General features: G+C 41.9%; 1 protein-coding gene across 2 annotated transcripts in view; it reads left to right on the top strand.

Annotated features, from left to right (window-relative positions):
* LOC136846454 (nudC domain-containing protein 3-like) overlaps positions 1-27,022 on the top strand; it is a 386,483-nt gene that overhangs the window by 337,130 nt on the left and 22,331 nt on the right. Inside the window, exons 3-5 of one of the 2 annotated variants that reach the window (XM_067117231.1) lie at positions 226-330; positions 16,770-16,908; positions 17,615-17,758. In XM_067117231.1, coding sequence (XP_066973332.1) covers positions 226-330; positions 16,770-16,908; positions 17,615-17,758 — 388 coding nt within the window. The remainder of the gene's footprint in view (positions 1-225; positions 331-16,769; positions 16,909-17,614; positions 17,759-27,022) is intronic. The other variant, XM_067117232.1, reaches the window with a different exon arrangement.

Here is a 27,022-nt window from a genome sequence, read left to right as displayed (position 1 = left end):
ATATATATATATATATATATATATATATATATATATATATATATATATATATATATATATATATCTTTTAGTTTCCTACTTAATCTTATTATGTCATCAGTAACTCAGATGTTGTAACCTTAGGTTATTGAGCCACAAATCAATTAATGTGTAGTGGTAGAATGTTTATAAAATGTAAGTGTGTGAATTTATAGTAAGGCTTTGCTTTGCATTTTGTTATTACAGTAATGAACTAGACATACCTTTTGTTGCTGCTGAAGAAGTAATTGCACTGAATGTCCAAGATGGAGAGGTTGACTCAAAACCTTGCCCTAAAGGAAATTTATTAGGGTGAGTTACTCTTATTACTTTGTTTGTTTCTGAAAGTATTTTTTATCCCCTCTGAAAGCTAGTTGGGGTTTAGTTATATTTTGCAGCTTCAACCATCTGTGTTACTGCTAATTTGAACAAGTTTGGAAATCAATGCCAAGTTCAAGAGATCTAGATGAATTACAATCTTGTATCTTCTGCTAATACTATATCATCGTGCTTGTCAAATGGAGTAGACTGTAAGTGGAGTTTGTCTACTTGTATTGTACTCGTATTGAGCAAGTTAGTAACTGGAAATTTTGAAGTTCAAAATCCCTTTGTAGGATCTCCTCATCTGTTCTAAATTACTGTGGTTGCTAAGTCAGTATTTTTACCTTCTTTAAAGTATGTTTATCTTGTACATCTTTCAATTATTTATTTATTCCATCATAAGTGTTTATTGTACACTTTGATGTGCGTTGGTGCAAGAATTTGTGGTTGTTTAGTTTTGAGTATATACTAAGGTTTCCAACACAAATTGTTTATGGTATTGAGGCATGTTAGTACAAATGCATAGCTATGTAACCTTTATTATTTCTCAGTTATCAGTTTGGACTCTTGCTATCGAGACAGACCACAGAGTTGATCCTTCAGGCAGATGCAGAAGTACCATTTAAAAAGATATTAATAGACGCTTAGAAAACATTGGGATGATTACAAAGACAAGCTATTAGATGTCCATTGTGAAGACAAGTAGTACAGGTACTGGAAAGCCATTGAAAAAGTGATACTAAATCTCACCATGAGCTTCAGAATGAAGAAAGCCTGAATGTATTGAACAATATTAGCTAAAAGTTGCTTTTCATCAAGGATCAGCCCCATTTTTATAATATTAATGAGGAAAGCAGTCAAGTTGTGAGGAAAGGAAGTCAGTCAGGAGCTATCAAATGCAGATGACTTGATATTAACAGGAAACTCAAAGGCAAAGGTCATCCACCATCCTCAGAGATGAAGAAGTGAAATAGAGAAGTGAGGAATGAAAACCAGTGAAAGCAAAACAAAAGCATAATGTACAAAGCACTTACTTTACTTACTACTTAGTTCACCTCTCATCATCAATACATGGTGTTTCGAAATTAGAACCCCCACCCCCACCCCAGCTACAGCATAAACAAAAATTGATATGGACAAAAACAAAAGTAATTCAGAACAGGTATTTATTTAAGTTTCTCTCTGAGTATTTAATATTTTGTGTGGCCTCCATCTGCCTGTACCACAGCCTGCATTCTTGAGGGGTATGATTTCAGCAAATTGCAAACAAGCTCTGACTCAACTCCATTTCCCTGAGCACCTCGGTCACCTCTCTCCAGCTGGGAGTGTCGTCGAGGCTTGGTATACCATCATAGTTCACTGTGTGTGCTTCAACACGATCCTTTAAGATACTACCAATGTTTTTAGACACATTAGGTCAGGGGAGCTACCTGGAAATTCACTTGATGAGAAGAAATCAATACCACTGTTTCGAAGCAGCTCCTGTGTCTGAAGAGCCTTGAAACATGGTGCCTTATCATGCAAAAATGTGACTTCTTCAACAGATAACACATTTTCAGGATCTTTAAGGAAAGTAAATACTCCACCAGTAAGCAGTTTCTCTGAAGTATTTGCCATTCCATGCCTTTCCTTTTTCTTTGATGATCCACATTAACTGTTTGGCTGTGAAATGGAGGAAAATTCGCAAACATTCAGGAAATTTCACAACTTGGCGATGGCGCACATCATCGCTGATATCATCCAACTTTGCAGCCCAAATTATGTCATTTTTATGATTTGGCTTCCTGGCTGTGTAAATGAAGAATTCATCTGATGCGGCAACATGGAGAAAGTCAGCTCATCCCAATCTTTAAGAAATGAACCACAAAACCATGCATGGTCTTCTCTCTGTTGCTGAGTGATGCTGGGCTTGCTGATAACATGAAATGGCTTTATCGATACCAGATTTTTTTCAACTCACAATATACAGCACTGTAACTTCTCTTCTTTCCCCTTTTTGTTTCTAGTTCAAGCACCAATTTACATAAAGACTTTCTTGGTCTACCCACTGCCTCAGCTATGATGTCTTTTGACTCCTGAGAAAGGACTTCAGGCCTTCCAAGATTCTCATTCTTTTTGCGATGACAGTCATATGGATTTTTGTTCCAATTTCTTTTAACAAAGGATTCATCTCATTTAATGTATTTAGCTATCCAGGAACATGAAATGAAGGATGTGCCAGCATCCCAGGCCTCTCTGAAGGTTATAGCCCGGATTCGGTCAATCCATCTGATTTCCTCCGAGTCGTTAGCCATGGCTGTATCTAACTCCGTCACTCAATCTGAAAGTACAAGAAATGTAAAATGAAAAATAGCTTAATAGAAACTTAAAATAATGTACTTGAAGATAGGCTATAGCAGGAAACTTCATAACTTTCCATTTGTTTTGTGGAGGGCGGGCCTCTAATTTCGAAACACCCGGTATAAGAAATCTTCTCTGGTGAGTGTCCCTCTCTGGAATGAACTCACTTACTCACGGTGTCTCTGTCATAAGCTGCCGTGGCTGCTTGTGGTGCTGAAGTTTAGGTGGTAGCCTTGATATCCAATACATTTTTATGAAGAAATAGATTTAAAAATCAGAAATCATTCCATACCAAGTGGCCAAACTGCTAAATTCTTAGGATTAGTATTTGATACTCACCTAGATTGGAAAGCTCACATAACATACATGAAATCAAAATGCAAAAGAGCAATAAATCTAATTAAAAAATTATCAAACACTACTGTACTTGGGAGCTGTTAGACATACCTTTACTGTACTGTATAAAGCAACAGTGTTGTCCGTCATTGACTATGGAAGCGATAACATTAGACCCAGTTCATAACGAAGGCCTTAGAATATGTTCAGGAGCCTTTAGATCATCACCAAAGTCATCTTTACAAGTTGAATGTGGTGAACTACCACAGTCTCTCCATAGAGAGTTTGTAACAATGAAGAGCGCCCTGAGAATTCAGACAAATGATTCTCCAACCACAAAATTATTTGAATTAAGAGATTATTTATAAACATTCACTCACCACCTTTCCCTGTTGGAGCTAAAGACTGTTGGAGTCGTTGAATATAAATGTGCAATTGCCTTCAATAGTAAAATTACCTCCTTGGTCTATGAATAAAATAAGAATTTGCACACGCTAAAAATATTTATCAAAAAGCTACTGATGTACCCCAGAACATCATGACAACATACAATAGAGCATATAAGCCGAAAAGGTCCACATTACGCAATATAACATCAGCCATAAAAATAATTAAAGAAACCATGTAATAATTTTGTGATTTTTAGTGACTGCAGAAGTGCCATCGAAGCCATTCAGAGTTACAAACCAAAAAATATCATTGTACAACAGATAAAGTTGTTACTCCATAAGTTATATAATAATGGGAAAAATATGGAAATATGTTGGATCCCTGCCCATGTAGGGATTAAGGTGAATGAAGAGGCTGATAAAGTAGCTAAAGAAGCAGCCCATATGACAAGATCGAATGTAAATATCCCAGTTAATGATTATAAAACACATATAAAAGTAGGCATTATAAACAAATGGCAAAATAAATGGAATGAAGAACGTGAAAATAATAAGTTGAACCAAATAAAACCAGGAGTTAAAAAATGGAGTTCATCATACCAAGTAATTCTAACACGTCTCTGAATAGGCCATAATCGTCTGACACATGGGCACTTAATGAGCAGCGCACATGAGCCAGCTTGTGAATGCTCAGAATGCAAAGTGATAATAACAGTTAAACGTGTTATTCGAATGTCCAAAATATAACTAGTATCAGTTATCAACTTTTGGAAATGGAGCGACTGGTGAAGTTTTATCAGAGTCTGCGACATTTTTCAATTGACCCAATTTTAATATTCATGAGGAAATGTAAATTAATAGATAAAATATAAAAAGTAATTTATGAAATACAAAAGCCCAAGGGGTGACTAATTTTTAAAAAATCCAAATTTTGAAAATCTTAAATTAGTCTGAATTTTATCATTACTGTTTTATTTATTTTTTTAATTGCACAGACAGAAACCTGAGTAAATGTATTTAATGTGTGCATGTGTTCTAGTTGATGATGGCTCTGGTGCATTTTATTCATATGGTACATTGATTTCATTGATTATTATTTTCATTGTGTACATTAGGTACAATGGGCTCACTCTGCCTAGTCAGTACATTTTTGCAACAGGCCCAGTATCCTCCATGCAGTAGGTTCCACACAACACAGTAGTCTAAAAGTATAGAGGTAACTTCTTATAGTTGAGCTTGATCCTTGAAGATGCACAACCAACATAGTATTTCAGCAAATATTCTTTGGGAAATAGAAAGTCCTGCTCGATATTTTTAATTAACAATATTATTGACAAGATAATCCTTGCAACCAAAGACTGAGCAGCTTAATGGGGACACAATTGACTGTGGACCTTAAGTTTTTCCCCACTGTTCCTTCTCTTACCTGGCTGTTGAGCTGAGGAAAAGGGAGGACAAGAATGTAGAAAGATTAAAATGAAACCATCTGTGTATGAAGTACAGGTGTCTAAGTTAGGCATTTATGTCAGTCTGTGCCACATTTTCATTACCAGGAATTGTCTTTGCCTGGACACCTAAACAGGATTTTATAAAGAATCATCTGACAGATGAAGAATTGTTTTTTTTTTGCAGGTATTTAAACCTCATTTATTTGTCCATTGAATTTTATTGTTATTATCATGGCCCTAATTATACCTCTGTTTCATTTCATTATATGTAGATACTGTAGCTGATTTGATGTGAGTGGGAGAGTTAAATCCCACAAAAAAAAACACTTATGCAAACCAGTCCAAGCAGATAATGTTCCACATACTCCGAATCCTGGAATGTAGTACTGATACTAGACATGAAATCCAGGCATGTAGCATCAACAAATAATGAAGCAAAGAAAATAATGCTGCATATGAATTGTAAAGCAAGAATTGACAAGTGCAGAAATAGGATTTTCTAAAACTGCACAAAGGAGTAAGATGAATTTGAAGCTCTTATTTCAATACTTACACTCACTTGAAAGTTTCAAATTTCAAGTTACCTTTGAAATTCTAGTCATAACCATTAACTAGCTAACTGACAGCCGTTAGTCAGAATTGACACTGAAATCAAAACCAGTACCAATTAGGCTTGGATCACAGTGTATGAACACATTAATGGTCCATGACCTGATGATTATTTGACTGTCACTGCCCATCTACACCATTCATTCACACTGTACTATCTAGTCCACAGCTGTAAGGTTGTGGTATAGTTCTGTCCCTATACCTGAAAAGATCGCAGCCGTTGTATTTGGAAATGGTTTTTTACTAGTTATTTCCCAAGCTAAAATTTTACCGGAGCAAATTTATTTAAAGTAACTAATTCAGGTTGACTTATAAAGGACTAAAATTACTAAAAAGTATATTTTGGTTTCATAATTAAGTACTAGAGGCCAGTCCTTTTTCAAATAATGACCTGAAGACAGAGATTGCAAGATTCGTGGTCATCACTTTAGCTTCAGATTCTTTCAGGAATAATGCTAACTTTTTAACTGCTGAATCATATTGTCTGAGAGTAGAGTCCCTTTTGTCTGATTCTAAGAACAGAGTATTAATAGGATCAATATTAGCATCTCTCTGAGCTGTGAATTTCATGAAGTCCATAAAGCCAGGGCATTTAGAATTCTTGAGGAAGCTGACACAGTCCGAGTTTGTACTATTTGAGTCAACTTTGGCCTGGGGATTTGAATACACCGGAGTTTCAACTCTAGAAGAAGAGGAAACCAACTGCTCTTCGGCCAGTTGGGTGCCACCAGGGCCACTTGACCTTTGAATGACCTGAGCTTGTGCAAAACTTTCATCAACAGGTTTATTGGTGGAAACAGATAGATTTTCTGCCACATGTTCCAATCTATTGACATCGCATCTGTGGAGTGAGCAAGAGGGTCCAGATTTGGAGCAACGTAACATGGAAGTTTGTGGTTGCTCTCTGTGGCAAACAGATCTACCTGGAGACCTGGTACCTGACGGCAAATCCACTCGAATGATGTTTTGTCCAGAGACCATTCCGACTCCAGCGGAGTTGTCCTGGACAGAGAATCCGCAATGACATTCCAGACACCTGCCAGATGGGTGGCTGACAAATGCCAACGGTGTTTTCTTGCTAGGGAGAAAATTGCTATCATCACTTGATTGATCCGGCTCGACTTGGAACCCCCCTGTTTATACAATGCACTACTACTGCGCTGTCCAGTACCAGTCTGATATGAATCTGTCTGGATGGACGTAGTTTTTTCAGAGTTAGAAATACTGCCATTGCTTCGAGAATGTTGATATGGAACTGGCGGAACACAGTGGACCACGTTCCTTGAACTTTTTTGTGTTGGGAATATCCTCCCCACCCGCTCAGGGAAGCATCCGTGTGGATCACCAATGATGGAGGAGGAAATTGGAGGGGTACTGACCTTGACAAACTCTTGACTGTTGACCACGGTCGAAGTCTTTTCCTCAACACCAGCGGAATTAGGGACACCTTGTCTCTGAATCTGTTGTTGGCTCGTCTCCGCCACACACTGTTTATGTCTTTCAGTTTGGCTTTCAGAAGCAGGTCTGTTACAGATGCAAACTGAAGAGAACCTAGGACTCTTTCCTGGGTACGACGAGAGGCTTTCCTGTTTTTGAGGAACTGCCTGGTGGCTTTGGCTATTTCCCTCCTTTTGGCTGGCGGAAGAGACAGTTTGTGAGAGTCCAGATCCCATTGGATTCCCAGCCACTGAAATCGAGCCTCCGGAACTAGGCGGGATTTCTCCCTGTTTATTTGAAAGCCTAGGGATTCCAGGAAGTTGATCACTATGGCTGTTGCTCTCCGACATTCCTCGGCGTTGGATGCCCAAATTATCCAATCATCTAGGTATGCGGCTAACAAGATCCCCTGGGACCGCAATTGCTGGACTACTGTTTCTGCCAGTTTGGTGAAGATTCTGGGCGCTATGTTGAGCCCGAATGGCATGACTCTGAATGAGTAAGCTTGTTTTCCTAGTCTGAATCCTAGGTAAGGAGAGAAATTTCTTGCAACCGGGATGTGATAATAGGCGTCTGAAAGATCTATAGAAGTGGTGACGGCTCCACGGGGAAGTAGGGTCCGCACCTGCGAGATTGTAAGCATGCGAAATTTGTCGCATTGAATGTATAGATTGAGACGAGACAAGTCTAGGATTACTCTTTGCTGACTGGAGCCTTTCTTCGGAACGCTGAACAGTCTGCCTTGAAATTTCAGGTGTCTCACTTTCTTTATAGCCCTCTTGTGAAGCAAGTCCTTTACAAAGTCCAGGAGGGCTTTGGATGGGGATTGATGGAATCTGACTAGCGGAGGAGGACCTCTGCTCCAGCTCCATCCCAGACCTTTGGAGACTATGCTGTGGGCCCACGGACTGAAGGTCCATCAGTCCCGAAAGAGATACAACCTCCCGCCTACCTGAGGAGACTCATTGGGGGGGAGAGGGCTTACCTCTCCTCTACTATCTCGGCCTCCTCTCCTCGGGAGAGAGGGAACGTGGACGCAGACCTACCTCTGAGGAGGCTCTGGCTCTGCTTCCCCTCGCGTTCCTATTAAAGCCTCGAAACACCCCCTGGCTTTCAAACGAAGCGTTGAAAGCCGGGGATGTCACGAAGGTTGGAGAAGCAAGGGTATGCTGAGCCGGCTTCATCAGCACAAATTGTTGTTGAGGCTGGGCTTTTGAAGTTGAAGGCTGACCGACCTGGGAGACCGGTACAGCTTGCAGCACAGTCTGGGTGTGAGGTCTTTTGTACCTCCTGAACCTTTTCCCTGATTTGGCTTGAGGTCCGGCGGACTCGGTGGCCTTCCTTTTGAAGGGGAGACCCCAGCGGGAGCAGAGGCTTTGATTTGCCCTGGTTGCCTCCGCCAGGACATTGTTAACTTCATCTATTGGCGCCCCAAATAGAGCTCCTCATGAGCCTATTGGGTTCATGCCCTATGGTGGTGTCCGCAAAGATGTGCTTCCGGCAATTCATCCTCGCCACTATAAAGTCGTACAGGTCCGCCTGGAATCCCGCCAACAGGGATTTGGTTAGGACCTGGAAGAGAGGTTCTTCGGTGTAGGTCACAGCTGTTGCCTCCGTCAGACACAAAGAATGCAGGAGCGACTCAACCTGCACCTGGCTTCAATTCCGCTTTAGAAGAGCCTCCGGAATCTTGGGAAGCTGTTCACTGAAAGAGGATGAAGCGCACTCGGGGTCGAGTTTGCCCACCGTGAACGTGGCCGGAGCTCCCAACCAAAATTCCGAATCTCCGGGGAAGACAAGAGAAGTGGGATCTGTCTCCCGGAGTTGAGGTAGCGGCTTACCCTCGATGCCTGCCTGACTAGTCAGCAGTGCTACCTTAGTCATGCAGGGGTAGGGACAGCCTCACCTACCGAGAACATAGTGAAAGTCCCCTTAAAGGGGGTAAGCTTAGTATTCTCTGCCTCCCACTCCGTGAGAGTGCGCATCAAGGCGGATTGGGCTTGGTCCCTAGGGAAGATGACTGTCTCCTTCTGGACCTTGTCTGATCTGATCCAGGCTTCCTCTGTGAGCCTGGCATAGCCTGGGTAGGGAGGCACCAGGTCGGGTGGAAAGAACTCCAGTTCTTCCAACCTGCGTGTACCCAAGCCCTCAATGGTGAGAGTATCTTCATGCCAAGGAGCATGAAGAGCCAGACGCCAAGGATTTCCCTTATCAAAGGGAGGAAGACTGGAAGCATCCGGAACAGCGTACGTCTGTGCCGCCACTCCGGAGCTCATAAACCCGGAGAGCAAGCTCTCCTGGGTTTGCATCCTCTCGGCTAAAGACTTCCAAGAATCGTCTGAAGACTTTAAGCCCGAAGCGAGCTGAGAGGAAAGGTCATTCATCCTAGCTTCGACCTTCTTGTCGAGCTTCTGTATGAGAAACTCTGCAAAGGCCTCAGGGTCAAAGTTAGGTTGAGGGGGACTCGCCTTAACCGCCCTGGATCTCGACCCCTTGGTAGGGGGAGTAGCCTTACTAGTAGACGCCACTGGGCTAAGAGCCCGTGACGACCTCGAGGGAGCTGCAGGATTAGACCTTTGAGGCCTAGAGGACTTAGATAAGCCCTTCGTTTTCAAGGTTGTCACCTTGGGGACAGTAGACCTCGATCTGTCCTCAAGGTAAGAAGATTTCTGGAAACCTTGAAAGGAAGAAGAGGAGGAAGAAGGAGAATTGAAAAGGGAGCTAGGAACACTTGCTCTCCCTGCCTCACTTACCCCCTTACCTTCTACCTGGTGGTCCGGATCAACGCTCATAGGTTCCAGGTTGATGTTGATGGCCACCACCTCTTCCGCCACCTCTCCGCATACGTTGTCTTCTTGGGAGGGTTGCGTCTCCTCCCGGATCTGCTCAATCAAAGGGGCGGCTACTTCCACCGGAACTGCGGCTGAGATCCGGGCGCCGGGGCAGAGGAGATTACAAATCTCCTCTGACAAGATGTAAGGCTTCCCCGACGCGACGTTCCTCCCAAACCCGCTGACCCAGATCTTGAGGGTCGACAGCGAAGAGTCGCGGGAACTACGGTCAGACTGAAAGAAAAGAAAGGCTTACTAAAACAATCTCCAACCGCCATATCTATCAATATAAGCAATGAAGTCAAAAGGAGACTAAAGGTTAGCGGACTTGAAGCTTACCGACTCATCCAACACCTGCTCGTACAGAGCGTAGCACACCTCACAGCCGTCTGGGTGCCAGACGATCAGGTCCCCGACGCGAACCGCGCAGCCGGAGTGGGAGCGACACACCACATGGCCACAGGGTTGCTGGAGGACCGCCGTACACCCAGGCTCCTGACAGCGTACCAACTGTAAGTGGACAGATGATACATGAGTATGCTAGTTAAGGCTCGCCGGAGTAGGTCCGACGGAGATAAGGTACCTTAACCTAATATGGGTGATGGAGCATGCTTACAGTCAATCCGAATCCCGCCGGAGATAACTCCGGCAGAATAAAGATAATATATAATACATGAATAACATTAAGTTAAGGACCGCCGGACTTGCTCCAGCGGTAACAGTACACCTTAACCTAGGATCATGCATCATACGACAATTATAATATGATTATAGTATAATTAAATAAACACCGCCGGAAAGAGTCCGGCAGCGGTATGGTAAAGATATGCTACAGAATGGTCAACTAATTATGTAAACAGAAGTACTTAAAGATATGCTGGTTATGATACTCCGCCGTGATTGCCTCGGAAATCTCGTTACCTCATACCTATGGTAGCGGCGGAGGAGGCGGAGAGGAGTCCTCAAAACTGGCTCAACTCTCAACGCCTGTGGCGGGGAACAGGTAGTGGAAAGCGCCAACCAACCAAAAACCATACCCACCAGAGTAGTAGCATGTACAAGAACAACGGGAGACCTGACAAACCCGGCGGAGAATGAATCTAGCGGAAGTCAAGAAAGTGTCCCTGGACCTGTGTTCGATGCTCCAGCTAACACTGAGGAAAGCGAACGAAACGAAACACTAGCAGAATGGCGGAAACCGAAAGGCGGAGGCCAGATAGGTGGGTAACACTATCTGGACGCTGACCGAAACTCCCCACGGGGTGCCGGTCATAAGTGATCGACGTCCCTCGCGCGGGGAGAAGTCAAGGCCACACGCCAAATGCTAAGGAATAGGGAAGGAATGAAATGGAGGGGACCGAATACTGGTGGCCAGATGGGTGGGAAACACCCCCTGGACACCTATAGAAACTCCCCACGGGGTGCCGGTCGTAGAGACCGACGTCCCTCGCGCAGGGAGAACTAGGGACACCCGCCAAATGCTAAAGAATGGGTAGGGAAGGGCTAGGCTAACGACATGAAAAAGACAGTGCAACCTTCGACTCCAGACCACTCCCCAACGTCAAAATTTTTTGACTTGGGTAAGAAGGCTAACAGAGGTATGGAAGGGGGAGGGGAGAGGGAAATCCGCATAAGGTCTGGCCACACCCTCCAACGCTGACAGCCTGGTCAGGTGGGGGGCTAAGTAATGAGGAGACCCTCACTATTCTAACCTTTTCTTCCAAAAACCAATCGGTCTGGTCAGGTAGGCTAAAACAGGGGAGGGGGGGTCTCACAAGCCTAATAACACCCTCCAACAACATGACGGCATGGTCAGGCGGGCCAAGAGAACGAGGAACTCCCTTAACCATCCAACACCTCCCTCCAAGCCTCAAAACGACCTGGTCGGGGGAGCTAGGAAGCATGAGTGTCATGAAAGTCGCCTAACCTAACTAGCCTAGCCCTCCGACTGCGGACGAGAGGGCTAGGCCAGAATACCCATCAAGGAAACTACCTGACTTAAAGTATTAAATAAAAGTTAACCAAATGATGTGTGAAATATAAAAACATATAAATATGTATGCACAGAAATTATAATATATAAAAGACTCGTGCTAGAGAAGGCCAAACAACCCGTGACATGTTGGGCTTGGGTGATCGTAAAATGGCTGACCCTAACGCTGAATCATAAACATTTTTAATCCAAAAATATACATGTCATCCATCACCGTACACATCAGGAAAGATCATGAGCATAACAGTGCCATCTTGGAGAATGTACCCGCTCGCCGACAGAGGAAGGGGCCCAGGGAAAAGGAATATTTATGATCAGAAAGGCGGGAGGGGGAAGCCTCCAATACTAGCCTAGATCAGTCATGATACGGGCACCTCACCCCCTACCAGCGAAAGGGTAATTCGCCAAAAAGAACTCCCTGAAGGAGTAGAAATATTTAAAAATATATATAAAATATATAACAGTGTAAAAAAAAACAAGCAGAATCTCACTGCTAAAACCATACGAAGACTGAGGGTCCAATATGGCCGAGGCGAAGCGACCGCGGACGACCGCACCATGTTATTTAACCTTGTAATTACTAAATTAAAGGTCAAATAAGAAGCCTCTATAAGAAAAAACCAAAAGGAGATGGTACTCAACTTAGGAGAAGAAAATTCCTGGATGGAAGACCTGATGAAAATGCAAAATTCGCAAAATAGCAGCACAAGGGAAAAACACGGCAATGTTTACAAGCGTGCTAAGATGGAATGAGGCTAAGATGGCGGCTGAGGTGTTGGTTGGCTGGGTGATGGGCGTTGGATATGCGACGGCCCCTCACTTTCCGGGATTTTGAGATTGGAGATCTCTACAGGGCGGAGGCCTGTGGCAGTGGCAACACTCACCCTTTGTGTATACCGACATCTATTTTTATTAAATTAGATGAGCGAACTGGGGGTAGTAACCCCGGCATTCTAGATAGCTTTTTCTCTGGTATTTTTAGCAATTCTTATACCTAGAAATGTGCTTGATGGAACCAATTTCACCGGGTGACACAGGTCTTCCCCCAGAAATAGATTTTTCCTTTGTCAAAATCCCTTTTTGGTTTCATAATTATGCTACAGTTTTGGAATACATTGTTTGCAGTCAGTATTAAAAATCATGGGCAGTGACATTGTTATACAGTGGGACCAAGTTCTCATTCTCTGTACAGTAACTGTTGAAAAATCTTAGCCTTTGATTTTATGTCATTTAAATCTACCTCACATCTTCATTCGATATTTAAATTGCTTGTGTGGTTTTAATTTTAAATAATAATAATAATCTTTATTGTGGCTCAGGGCCATATACATGGAAGATACAAATAAACTCCACACAATCTAGATACATAAGGTAACATGACAAAAATAATCATTGGCAGTATCCACACAGTTGCTGAAGAAGTAGAAAAAATAGAATTCATAATACTGTAATGGTAATGACAGTATTTATATGGGGAGTAATAGAAAAAATTTTTAAATGATAACAACAGAAAGTACAATTGCAGACGATTAATTTCCATCTGTGGACCTTAGGTGGTTACAGAAGTCACGTCCAGAAGGCTAAATACGATTTTTGAAAATTGCAAAACTCTACAATGATATTAAACACAGTAATAACAGGAAGTATGAATACCAAAAACAGCAAGGAATGTAGAAATATAATAATAATAATAATAATAATAATAATAATAATAATAATAATAATAATAATGACATTATGGAGATGACACTTCATAATTGCAAAAACAGAGAATAAGGCACTTAAGGAACAAATGCCTCATTATTCCATCTTTCCCACAATTTAGATCTTCTTGCCTCACTCAGGAAGCTTTGTATGAGCAAACTGCTGCTGTTTCTCAGTTTGGTGATCAGACTGGACATTGTTCACCTCACAATGATTTTCAAATTATCCAGACGGTTTTCTGTGAACATTGCGTGGCTGAGTGATAGTGAGGAGTGTTTGTGAGGCATCTCAGAATTGTGAACAACAGTGATATGTCTCATGGTCTCTCGGGTATAGTTCATCCAAAGGGAACACCCATATGTACTGTAGCAGTACGAGCGGAAGAGCAGCAGTTTTGTTTCTTAGTGACAGAAGGCAAACCTCCTTGCAATCATGTTGTCAGTTGCACATAGTTTACGACGCCTCAGTTCTGTGTCTGCTGTATCTTTTAGGTCGTCCATGATAATGTGTCCCAAATATGGAAATTCATGCACGAATTCCAGGTGATGATTCCCGAGGAAAATTAGTGGTTCTGCAATATGCTTAAGCAATCTCGGGAGCAACGACATACACTGGGTCTTGGTTTTGTTGTATAGGATATCAAATTCCTCTGCATATTGGTGGCGGGTGTCGATGAGTCGCTGGAGACCTTGCACTGATGGGGAGATCAGAACCATATCATCAGCTTAACAGAGGTTGTTTATTGTTGTTTCGTTGATAGTGCATCCAATTGGGAGTGAGTTCAGTTTGACATTCAGGGCATCTGTGTACGTGTTAAACAGGTATGGAGAGAGAATGCCCCCGTGCCGGACCCCGTTTAGGGAGCCGAAGGTGTACGACAAAATGTGACCCCATTTGACACAGAATTGCTATGTGGAGAATCAACAACATAAAATGCCAATTAGATATAAAGGTGTGCCTCGTTTGTGCAGCTTCAGGAAGAGCTTCAGGTAGTTTACTCTGTCAAATGCTTTTCTCACATCCACAAAACATAGGAAAACAGGAGAGGCTGATAGCAGGTAATAGTTCAGCAATTCTTTCAAGATGTAGATGCAGGTGTCGGTTGAGTGGTTTACTTTAAAGCGGAACTGGTTGTCAGTGGTGGGCTGAAAGGTGAGAAGTCTCACTAGAAGAACAGACTCGAGTATCTTCAACGCAATTGCAGTTGGGCGACAATTGCCAGGGTCAGCTGCTTCCTTTAGCTTGTTTTTTTTATTAATGGTATTAAGTGAACTAAGAGTAGGGAGTCTGAGAGAAACTGGTGAATTATGCACACATTGAACAGAGCAGCTAGCAAAATGTAAATTATCAGATAGCAGAATTTGAAAGCTTCAGCAGGGAGACCATTGCAGCCAGGCAATTTATTATTAGGTAGGTTGTTTATGGCCTCGCTGATTTTGCCTGCCGTAATACGATCGGTGAAATGAAACTGAATATTACCAGTAAGGAGGTTATTTACATCCCTGTGGGAGTCTTGATCGTTTATGCAATTCAGGATAGTACTGAAGTGATCACCCCACATTCTTGCGATAGCCTCGTCACCGATGGCTTCTCCTGCTCTCTGTGATAGCTTTTTAGTTTTGGGATTTAGAGATTGAGTGTCCTTCCAAAGACGGAGGTAATCACCAGATTCTAATTTCTTAGACATTGCATCAGCTCTTAGTCACTTTTCATTCAGTCTGCAATGATTAAGGGCAAGTTTGAACTGTGCGCTCGCCTGCCTCATCGGCAGTGCAGTGTCCTTCCTTCAGAATACCATTTTGCCTCCATAGTAGCAACATTTCTCGTGAATGTGTATAAAGATCTTTAACTGATTCATTCCATCCAGGTACATTACGAGAAATGCCTTGACGAGATCTAAAGGTATCCCTGCCGTAGGTGTGCATAGCGGAAATTATATTCAGATAGAATTCTTTCAGATCTCTCCTGTGATGATCGTTTCTACATTTTGGGTTAGTGCACAGTAAGGTGTCTGCCGGTTGGGCTACTGACCGCAGGCTGGTTTCCGAGGTTTCCCTGAAGGATCTTGTTTTCTGTTGGTTTAAAATCCCAGTTAACAGCAGGTGGGTGATCAGTTAGGGGGTTCACGGTAGTGAGTGATGGGGTACTGAATGACACCTGTAAGGGGATGTGATCATAGCCCATTGCAAGATCGTAGTGAATGTTGCAGGTTACAATAGAGTCATGAAGTTGAGGGGACGTGATGCAGTGGTCCAGCCAGGAGGTTGTAACTGTGTCCGTTCTGTTCTGTACATAGGTATAGGAGGAGGAAGGAAGGAGCATTACATCGCTAATTCAGAGAGCGTGATTTTGACAGAAGTGAGTAAGTTCATTATAAAACTGCTTTGTGGGGTGAGAATCAAGGTCCCCAATTATACAAACATGATCAGCAGTAGAGTTGTGAATAATGCTGTGTAACTCACCTAGGATCATGCAATACTGATCAAAATTATTGTTCTTTTCCCAGGGCATATAAACATTAATTATTAGGATCTTAGAGTCCCCTGCTGTCACTTGAAGCTCCAGCAATCTATCACTCCTATAGGTCAACACATGTTTCTCCAGTAATTAATTATTAGGATCTTAGAGTCCCCTGCTGTCACTTGAAGCTCCAGCAATCTATCACTCCTATAGGTCAACACATGTTTCTCCAGTTATTACAACGTATTTTCTTGTAAGTGTAATTGGTTCAGATATCATTGCTAGTGAACTGTTAAAAATGTACAATGTTAGGTTTCCAACTTGAGGAGCTTACATTGCTAGTTAATTTTAAAAATTTACAATGTTAGGTTTCCAGCTTGAGGAGCATGAACATGTAAGTAAAAGACTTGTGACTATGAAATATTAAAATTATTTTAAAATGTGTAAGCTTGAATCAACTAACTTAGGAACCCGGAATTACTGTAACTGAATCATTTGTTGCATATAATTTTAGTTTAATGGAAAACTTAGTCTGATACTGAGGAATTTCAGCTGAGTGTTCTGCAATATAGTTGTCTTAATGAATTTCAGACATATGGCAGCTCTGCAATGCAGCAGGTAGTGTACCTGTCTTTAGCAAACAAGAAACTTTGGACAATTGTTAAATATGTAAAACTGTACCAGAAAGAATGTTTACCCAGTGACAAAGTAATATTTATGCTTGTTATGATATGTAATAAACTTTTGAAGCCAACTTTACAATAGTTTAAGTTCTTTTGTCACCAAGTATTTTTTTTCTGATATCAGAGGCCAACAAAGAAGGCATGTATGATTTTACCTTTATATCTGTGTAACACTGTTCTGAATTTATTGAATATTTCAGAAATCTTGCCACAGAAAAGAAGGCAGATTCTTTGCCCGTGGCCAATGGTGCTGTAAAGGATAATTACAGCTGGACTCAGACCATTGAAGATGTAGAAATGAGAGTACCGGTGTCACCAAGTATTAAAAAGGGAAAACAGGTACTTGTATGAAATAACTATACTTGTTTGATACATTACAAAGTATGATATAGGTACTTCAGTAAATATCATGAACAAAACTGGAAATAATTCAACATTTGAAGAGCTGGAAAAAATTGTCAGTGATCAAGGAGTATCTTAATATTTTTTTGCATGATTTTGTATGCCAACCCATTATTATTATTATTATTATTATTATTATTATTATTATTATTATTATTATTATTATTATTATTATTATTATTATACTGTATTGCTTAATCCTTAGATTTTACAGTACATAGTAATACCGTTTCTATTCTTCAATGTAATTTACCTTTAATTGGGTTTTAAATTTTAACAGTTGAATTTGAATGGCTTTCACTTAAGCAAGTTGGAGTCTGTTTTTATTAATGGAATGAGAATATGAGATATTTGATAGTGGTCATCCAAAGTTGATTGGTGAGGTAGGTCACAATGGTATACAGTAAATGAAAAATTGGTGTTTAGTATTCCAGGACTTGTGCTCTTTTGGTTTTAGTATCTTGGCTAATGATCCTAACAAGTTTGTCAGAACCAAATTTTAGGAAAATGTATCCTTAAAGAACAATAAATCAGTAGGTTTGGTGTGTTAATATTTGAAAATATATTGCATATTCTTACTTCTATATTTTTTAATGCAAGTGACGAAACCAATGTTAATTTTTTTTTTTTTTTGTACTTTTAGGTAAAGGTTCAGATTGAGGCAAACACAGTGGAAGTTAGTTTACAAGAAAAATCCATGTGGAGAACTGTTGTTTCGGGGAAGCTAGCTCATAATATCAGAGCAGAAGAGTCAGTGTGGTCTCTAGTACCTGGAGAACATGTCCTAGTAAGGAATTGTTGATTGTTGTATCTGCAAAAGTTAAGACTGAAAAGAGTAGTTAGTAAAATATTTTGATGACAATATGTCAAATAGACTAGTTGCATACAATGCAGGGAGTTAGTGCCATCAGTGCACCTCACACGGTGTATTATAGGCATTACATAAGGGTCTTTGCAGCATCCCTTCCACCCCTAGCTGCAAACCCTTTCATTCCATTTGCTGTGCCTCCATTCATATTATCTTTCGTCCATCCTACTTTCCACCCTCTCCGTACAATTGTTTCATAGTGCACTGTGAGGTCTTCCTCCTGTTACACCTTTAAAACCTTCTTTACTCTGAACATCCCTTTCAGTGCAGAATGACCTCATAGGTCTCAGCACTTAGCCTTTGGGGTAAATTTTATATTCCAGTTCCAATTAGTTGCACAACTGAGTTAAAGTAGCGGCATCATTTGACTTGCTTAGGACCAATACTCATATTTTCCTTCAAATGTGCTGATTCTGGAAGGAGTAAAATGAACTGATCAAGATTAGAATAGCTTTAACTTAAAGAACCAACACAACGAACCTATTAATTTTGTATGCATGGCATCTATTAACCCTTGGAGAACTTGTTGATGCCTTTTGGCTTCACCACCTTCCCAGCCACAGAGAGCATTGAGGTGTCCTGAGAAGATACAAGGAAATTTGCCCAAGCACACTTTTCTATCAGTTCCATCTTCCTTATGTTTTTCAAATGATGCACAAGGTAGGCTTAGTAGAAGGGCTAAAGATGCCTGGTGGTTTAGCAAGAGGTTATGTTTTCCTGTCAATTTTGTTTCTTTATTCTTACTTGGGACTTCTTTTTCAAAATTATCACTACTGTCCTTTTGAGTATCCTCCAAATCTGGGATGCATTTGCATTTGCCCTTGCTGTGTTTTCCGGCTCCTCCCAGTTTATCAATTTAATTTCAGCAGTAATTTTTTCCTTTTATGGGCATATAATTTTCAATATTGAGTTTACATGTATTGTATATGTTATTCCTGTTATGTTTTTTGTTAAGTTTGTAAATATTCCTTATTGCTTGTTTTACATGTTGCATCTTTGTGGCAATATTGAACTTAATCATGGTCCACAGAATTGGTCACAGAATTATTGTATGTCATATAGCAATGTCTGTGAATTATACAAGAGTAAAAAGGAGGTGGATGTTGTTGCTGTCCATTCTCATATCCTCTTTTGTTCTGAAACTCTTTTGTCTGATTTGTGACATATTTCAGAACCGTTGATTCCTTGGCTTAAGTCCATTTTACTCAAGCGTGATGCTATTCCAAGGGCCCATGGGATGGCTCTGTATAGTAGAAAGGGTTTGTCCACATGTCATGAAACACAGGTGGTTAAAGTCTGTGGAATACTAATAAATCTTTATGTTTTTGCTAGTTGTAGGAACCCCGTTTTGGATGATTGTTTGTGTTGCTTGCTTACCAAAATGGCAACATTTCAAGAAGCTGATTCCAAGGCTTGTTTCATTTTTGTTGGTGACTACAGTGCTCATCACACTGAGTGACTGGACTAAGTTACTGCCACAGTAATCATGGTGTTGCTGCTTTAGATTTTATCACTATTTCTGGTCGTGAGCAGTTAATAAATGAACCCACACATCAGTTTGGTAACCATTTTGACCATATATTCAGAGATGTTACAAGGATTGTATCTTTTGGATTAGGTTTGCTGTTGAGCTCATCTGATCGTAGTTTGATTACAGTTGATGCGGAAATGGATCAGGTTATTCCTGATGTTAGTTTCAAGAAATTTATACTTGAAATCTCAGGCCAGTTGGGATAGTATTCACCATGATCTTATTGAGCTCAGGTGGAGTGATATTTATATAAATCCAATTGTTATTGAGTGTTTAGATGTTCATCTTAGTATTATTATCAAGAGGAGAATTTTTTCTAAAATCTTCAAGTTTTGTTTTTATTCAGAAGATGAACTCCATTCATATGGAACAAGCTTTCAAAGAACCTGGTGTACATTTGAAAAAAGTAAGAGAAGGTACAGTCACTACCCGATTTACGAACGAGTTATGTTCCGGATGGCTGTTCATATCTTAAATTGTTCATAAGTTGGTTTTTAATATGTTCTTTAGAGCATAATTTTTGTTGATGATTACATTCCCAAGTTAACCCGGGAGTCATAGATTATTCTATTTTCACTCTGCTTTTGATAGTGTAGTCGCTTGTTTCGTCATCAAGGAGTTACCGTCCGTAGGTCTGTCAAAGCTCCATGGTGGCCACACTAATATCAAAGAATTCTCTTTTAGTTGGTCTTTTGGCCAGGTAATATGTTGTAATGATAAAAATTATCCAAAAACACGTGATGGAGTATATAATGGACTCAAAGATAAGAGGGCTATTTCCCTTATCTTCACCAAAGCTGTACCCAGTTTTCCATCATCAAAACCTGCTAGAAGAAGTGATTATCGCGCATACGCAGTCCGCCATATTGTCGACAAACGGACCACCAAAAAAATCAAAAAGCCATTACTTTCTGTGGTTGCTTTGAGATCAGCTTCGTTTGTCAGTGCTCTGCATTTCACAATAGGAATCACCTAAAGAAGCAAGTTAAGTGCCTAGTTTAAGTTCCAGTTTAGTTTTAAACTTTTGGAATTGTAGGTTAAATTGTGTGTGAAAGTCAAAAACCCAGTTTTTCTTTGTAACACATGGACGGCACTGAAGTCATAATCGCTTATTGTTAGTTGTGAAGAGTGCAAATTATTTTTAAAATTTATTTCAATTAGATGTTTTAACTAAAAGAAATGTTCCACAATTTATCATTAATATAGAAAATCTTTTCAGATTATACAATGTCTCCAATAATCTAGGCAGTAGCCTAGATCAGATTGAGAATAATTTAAGACTGGATAAATAGGGGATGTTGTCTGTAGCTTATAACCTAGGATCATATATTCTTAAGTTTGAACTAAATAACCTAAATTAGGTAACTTTTAAGAGTATCCTATTATAGGCCTAAAACAGTAGCCTAACTTAGGCCAAGGACCCTAGGATTAAATAATAATCTGGGCAAAATAAAATGCGGTAGTTCTAAGTAATAGATACACGGCGGGTATTTAGCGAGAAATGGCATTTTCTTATAGTATTTTGGTTGATTATTTACAATTTAATGTTATTTTTGGGGGGTCGGCTGTAATTAACCCCTGAAATCCATCCAACAAGGGGTTTCCATACGCAATCTTCACAACACAGAGCACGATTACATCTGTTTCGAACGGTTCATATCCCAACCAGCAAATGCAATAACTTGTTAACGTATGGGTACCGCCCCACCTCCCTCCCCCCAGGACAGTACTAAACACGGCAAAGGGACATTCCATTTGGCTGACAACAAATAGATGCACCACCAGTGTCAAAAGTCTTAAAAGTGTAGAAAAAACTAGTTTCCAAGGCATTGCACTTGCCGGACGGGATATGAACCGTTCGAAACAGACGTAGCCGTGCTCTGTCTTGTGAAGATCGCATATGGAAACCCCTTGTTGGATGGACTTCAGGGGTTAATTACAGGTTAATTACAGCCGACCCCCCCAAAATAATGTTAAATTGTAAATAAGCAACCAAAATGCTATAAAAAACTGCCATTTCTCGCTAAATACCTGCCGTGTATCAATTACTTAGAAATACCTAAAATGGTACCCTAGCCATAAGGCTACATAGTAGTAAAATTGTTCATTTTTATGTAGCCTATACACTTAAGCATGATCTAAATATTCCAGATTAGGCAGTAGACCAGGTGGCCTAGGACAAGATGAAACATTTATCCTGGCTGCATTACATGGTAGCTTAGCATTAAGGCTACATACTAAAGTAAATTTGTTTTATGTAACCCATGCCTACAATTGTGAATCAAATAACTTGTATTAGGCAGTAGCCTATATTAGAGTAAGTAATTAATCTGGGTTACGCAAAATGGTAGCCTAGCGGTAAGGCTACATATTAGTAAAATTGTTCTTTTTTATATAGCCTATACTGTGTACTTAAGCGTGCTCTAAATAATCCGGATTAGGCAGTAGATCAGTAGCCTAGGACAACATGCAACATTTATCCTGGATAGATTGAATGCTAGCTTAGCATTAAGGATACATACTAATGTAAATTTATTTTATGTAACCCATACCTTTAACCCTTGAAGGACGACACGTCCATATTATGGATGCATTCATTGCTATCAACTTGCGAGCGTCTACATTGTGGATGCATTTTTTCCCTCCTACCTCCTCATATGCATGGCTTTAGCTCCGCCTTCTATCGACGTCACAGGCTACTGTAGCCAATCACAGATTGTTTAGAAAGCAAAGTTGCCAAAAATTTTATAATTTGAGGTTATAGGAGTGTTATAAGCATGCGTGGTTGGAGGTGGGGGTGGGAGCTGCCTGGCTTATCAATCTGGTTTTCCACTCTCTGCCGGCCCAGTAAAAGTTAACTTTTTTTTTCTATGCAAAAGTAAGTGTTTATTTTATAATGGCTGATATTGATTACCATAGTGATTCAGAAACAAGTGCTGATGATTTGGACAGCCATAATGAGTATGATAGTGATGATTATATCAGTGATAGTGACCCTTATGATGACGATCTTGACATTGAACCTGTTGCTTCATCCTGGCATGTGTTTATCTTGAAGGCATTGATTGTGGGAGTGATTTTGTTTTTAACCAAAGAATGTAGGCCCTTTAGGGCTTCCTAACTGCAATGCAAAGCCTATTGAATACTTTTCTTTTTTTGTAACTGATGATATTATAGATATTCTTGTTCGTGAAACCAACAAATATGCTGATAGATTTTTAGCTAATAAGGAAGAGTGGGTGAGAGACCATCCACGAAGCAAATACAGAAGATGGAAACCAGTAACTTTTGAAAGAAATAAAAAGTTTTTAGGTCTTAGTTTGCTCTTGGGATTGATAAGAGTGCAGGATATCAAGGATTTTTGGAGTACTTTTCGTTCAACTCGAATTCCTTAGTTGCTTTCTTCATATGAATGATAATACCTTGAATAAGCCCAGAGGTGACCCACAGTATGACCCCTGGTTTCGAGTACGCCCTTTTTTAGATTTCTGTAATAAATTATTCAAGGAATATTACAATCTTCAGCAGAATGTTTCCCTTGATGAACGCATGATTGGTATGCATAATAGGTGTACATTCATACAATATATGCCCAATAAACGGCACTGTAGGAAAGGAACAAAGAAGTTTGAATTCTGTGAAGCTTCAACTGGATATATTTATCATATTGATTTGTACTCAGGACGTGATTTTTATGCTTCTGGGAGTCGGCAAGGCTTTACTCATACAGTAGTAATGAATATAATGGCGAAAAGCAAGCTTCTCAATAAAGGTTACCACCTAATTACTGACAACTTTTATACGTACAAAGATTCCTCTGGCAGAAGCCCTACTACCACAAAAGACATCACTCACAGGAACAGTAAAGATTAATTCTAGGTTTTTACCTCAAACTTTGGTCAAGCAGGAGGTCAGCACAGGTGATACTGTCTACGTGAGAAAAGGAGAGTTGCTTACCTGTGGTTTCAAAGAAAAAGCAACCTGTAAGCCAGTTTACCCTTTGACAACATATGCTCATGCTGTAAATGTCACGTTACAGACGAGACACGCAGAAAAAGTCAAGCCTAAAGTCATAAATGACTATAATGTTGGTATGGGAGGTGTTGACCTTTTGGACAAATAGCTTTATCATTATGCTGCACAGAGGTCAACAAGGAGTTATTGGAAGAAAATTTATAGTAATCTTATAGATATTTCAGTTCTAAATGCTTATATTATTTATCAGCAAAATACTGATAAGCCATCCAAGTGAGATCATTTCCTTCGTGACATTATTGAAAGTCTGTCAGTCATGGATGCTGCATCTTACCCTCTCATTCCATAGTTGCTAGGTAGCTGAAAAAATAAATTTGTTCCGACACAATATACAAACCGTTGGTCCTTTACATTAGGAATTACCTTCAGGCGTAGGCTGGAAACGTCCGTTAAACTCTTGAGCAAGGTAGTTAGGCAGTAACTACCGCCAGGTAGGCAGGGATACCCGCCTGCCTGGATGTAAACATTCCAGTTTGCTTTCGGCCGTCATGCGTTGCTGACGTGTTTTTTTCGTTCTCTCCGCCTGACTGTCGTTAAGCTCTTATTATCCCGGTGGGATCTTTCTGTATTTTTGTTTACATATATGTGTGTTTGATATTTATTAATACAAACTCACGATTTGTGATAACCTTGCATAAGCCATCGTTCCCTGCCTGTGTCTTGGGTTTGACGGCCAAGGGCTGAATTGGAGTAGCGTAACCGAGTGGTAATGCTTCTCTTCCAGCAGCCCTTGACATAAATACTGAAGGCGCCCCTGTACTTTCGGAGATATAGTTTGGGACGTAATATCTTCACTCCCCTACATTCATCAGGACGTAAGAGTTTGTTTCCTTCTTGGGCTTCCGCCCTCCGTGTATAAAGGGCATCACTAATTCCTTCCTACTTATGCTGAGTGTTGCTCGACGCCTGCGCTTGGAGAATAATTATGGGCCGGGTGGGAGGTTGCGGGCGCCGTCGATAAGTTCCGCTTCCACAGCGCCCTTGGTGGCCTCCCTTCCTTCCTTTTTTCTCTTCCCGTAGGTTCTTCCTTTTCCCCTTTAGTAGATCTCTCTCCTTCGCTCTCTTCGCTCTCTTCGCTCGCTCGTCAGGCGAAGACCAGGGGCGGGCAGCGATCGGACCACCACTTGTAGAGTACCTCCTCCCTCTGCGTAGGGCAGTTCCCCTCGTAGTGAGAGGATCCTCCCTCTACTAATCATCTTTGCTTTTCTTTCAGGTTGACAGTGAGCATCGCGGACACAGCAGTAGTTGGCTGGATATATCAAAGGATATCTCGCATGAAGCAGTCCCGACATTCATTCAGTGTTGCTTCGGGATCGACCACAATACCTGGTTAGATGATATTTTTCCACGTCGGGATTGTTCTGACTCTGTTCCCGCCGATATGGATCGATCGCTGTCATTGCTGGTTTTCATGTATGCTGTTGCAATGCCTCCTGCGTATCTGTAGTCCATCTGCTCCTGCTGTTCCCTTTGTTATGCTCTTGTCAACTCGACGACAGTCTCTGGGCTGCTCTTCCTGGTCTCCTGCCGCAGCCGCCCTGATCGTTCCTGTCGCTGCTGGTGACTTTCAAGTGACATTTTTGTCCGTTGCAGTAGCTCCTGCCTTCCGAACCGCAAACGTAGCTCCTGCATTGGGTGTCCTAATCATGCCCGCTACTTCTCCTAGTGGTCGTGCCCGGGGCCGCTTCCGTTGTGTTCCTGCCAGCTGCCCTGGAGGTTACGATGTCTGCCATCCTGCAGAAGATGTTGGCGTGAAGGGGAAGTCGCCTTGTGGAAGTGACGTTCCTGGCCGTTGCAATAGCTCCTGCCTTCGGAACCTCTGCCATAGCTCCTGCATCGGCTGTCCTGATCATGCCTGCCGCTTCTCCTGGCGGTCGTGCCCGGGGCCGCTTCCGTTGTGTTCCTGCCAGCTGCCCAGGGGTTACGATGTCCGCCATCCTGTAGAAGATGTCGGCGTGAAGATGAAGGAAGTCACCCTGTTGAAGTGATGTTCCTGGCTGTTGCAGTAGCTCCTACCTTCCGAACTGCTGCCGTAGCTCCTGCATCGCCTGTCCTAATCATGCATGCTGCTTCTCCTGGTGGTGGTGTCCTGGCCACGTCCGTTGTGTTCCTGCCGGGCTACCCTGGAGGTTACGTTGTTTTGTGTCCACCATCCTGTAGAAGATGTCGGAGTGGAGGTGAAGGAAGCCGCCCTGTGGAAGTAGCCGCTGTCTTCTTCATCTTATCTTCGATTTCGTCTTCTGCTGCGTCTTCCTTTCCTCTCCCGAGGTCCAAGGGGGTCCCGAGAATCAGACAGACCTCCGTCGACCGAAAGAGAGGAAGGTTGCTTCTTCCCCTTGATGCCCTTGGACAACTAGGGACTGTCTCCTTCCGAGGAGGCAGTGGGTCTCTCGTTGGCTCTTCCTGACCTTTGTTTGGTTAGGAAACCGATTCACATAGCCCTGGGTTTGTGTTTCCTGAAAGTTCTTCCCCGGTGGCAGCAGACCTCAGTTTTATCGATCCCGTTCCCAGTCCTAGAGGTTCCGCCTCTAAGACTGGGGCTGCTGGGGGCACTCTTTCTCCTCACCTCAAGCGCTCCAGTGCTGAGATTCTGTGGAATATCAGAGTATCCTGATCTGGTCTGGAGAGATTTTCCTCGGCCCAGTTCGGGAGCAACCAGGAGAGAAAGGGCCGAGGCACCCAGGTATCTCGGCTCTTCCTGCCAGCACCACAAGCGCTCCCCGAGTGCTTGCCAGTGCTTGGTCGGGTTCCCAGCCTGGTGTCTCGATCCTGTCGGTTCGAACATCAGAAGAAGCAGGTAAGAGATTCCCTTCGGGAGTCCTGCGGGACTTCTAAGGGACTGACTCTCTTCCAGGAGACAAGTTTCTCTTGTTGGCTCTTCCCGCCCTCGGGCAGGAACCGATTTGCTTTCTCCTGTGGGATCTTGCGTTTCGGGAGCCTCGAGAGTGCAGCCTCTTGAGGCAACGCCCTGCTGCCAGCCTTGGAAGTCAGATCTAAGACTGGTTCTGAGTTGGCTCTTTTGATCTATTAGGAAACAAAGCAGCCGCTGCTCCCGATTTTGGGAGTCTCGTAATCAAGGGTAGGGCACTGAATTCTTTGAATCACTTTGGCGCTGTCCTGACGACCTTGAGGCACAGGACAAGAGAAAGTGGCTTGGGAAGAGACACCCAGGTGTCTGGTTCCCTTCTAGGGGACACCCAGGTGTCTGGGTGCCAAGACGCCTGGGTGTCTGGGTGTTAAGATGCCAGGTGTCTCGATACTGCCCGCCAGCTGCCGAGACATGGGAATGGATCCATTCAGGAGAAGTATCTATTTCCCTTAGGTCTCAGCAATTCTTTCCATCGAACTTCCATCCCGCCTCCTCTCCCGTGCTCCCAATTTGGGAAATGCCAGCCCAGCTAGAGCTAATTGGCTTGGTACCCTGTCATCTTGCAGAAGCTTCCCCATGGCGGAGATTGGAAGTCTGCTTCCACTCCTCCATCCTTCTTTCCTCTTCGATGTATATATGAGGAAAGAGTTAGGCTAATGCTTGATTGAAGGAACCTTCGAATATGCTTGCATATTCCCCTCACATCTTGTGTCTACTTACGGATTCACAGATTGAGGAATAGGCGCAC

The sequence above is a fragment of the Macrobrachium rosenbergii genome, chromosome 15 (genome assembly GCF_040412425.1).
Source record: "Macrobrachium rosenbergii isolate ZJJX-2024 chromosome 15, ASM4041242v1, whole genome shotgun sequence".
In the NCBI taxonomy this organism is placed as follows: Eukaryota; Metazoa; Arthropoda; class Malacostraca; order Decapoda; family Palaemonidae; genus Macrobrachium; species Macrobrachium rosenbergii.
Note: the sequence above shows the minus strand (reverse complement) of the source record. Positions and strands in the feature narration are given on the sequence as shown.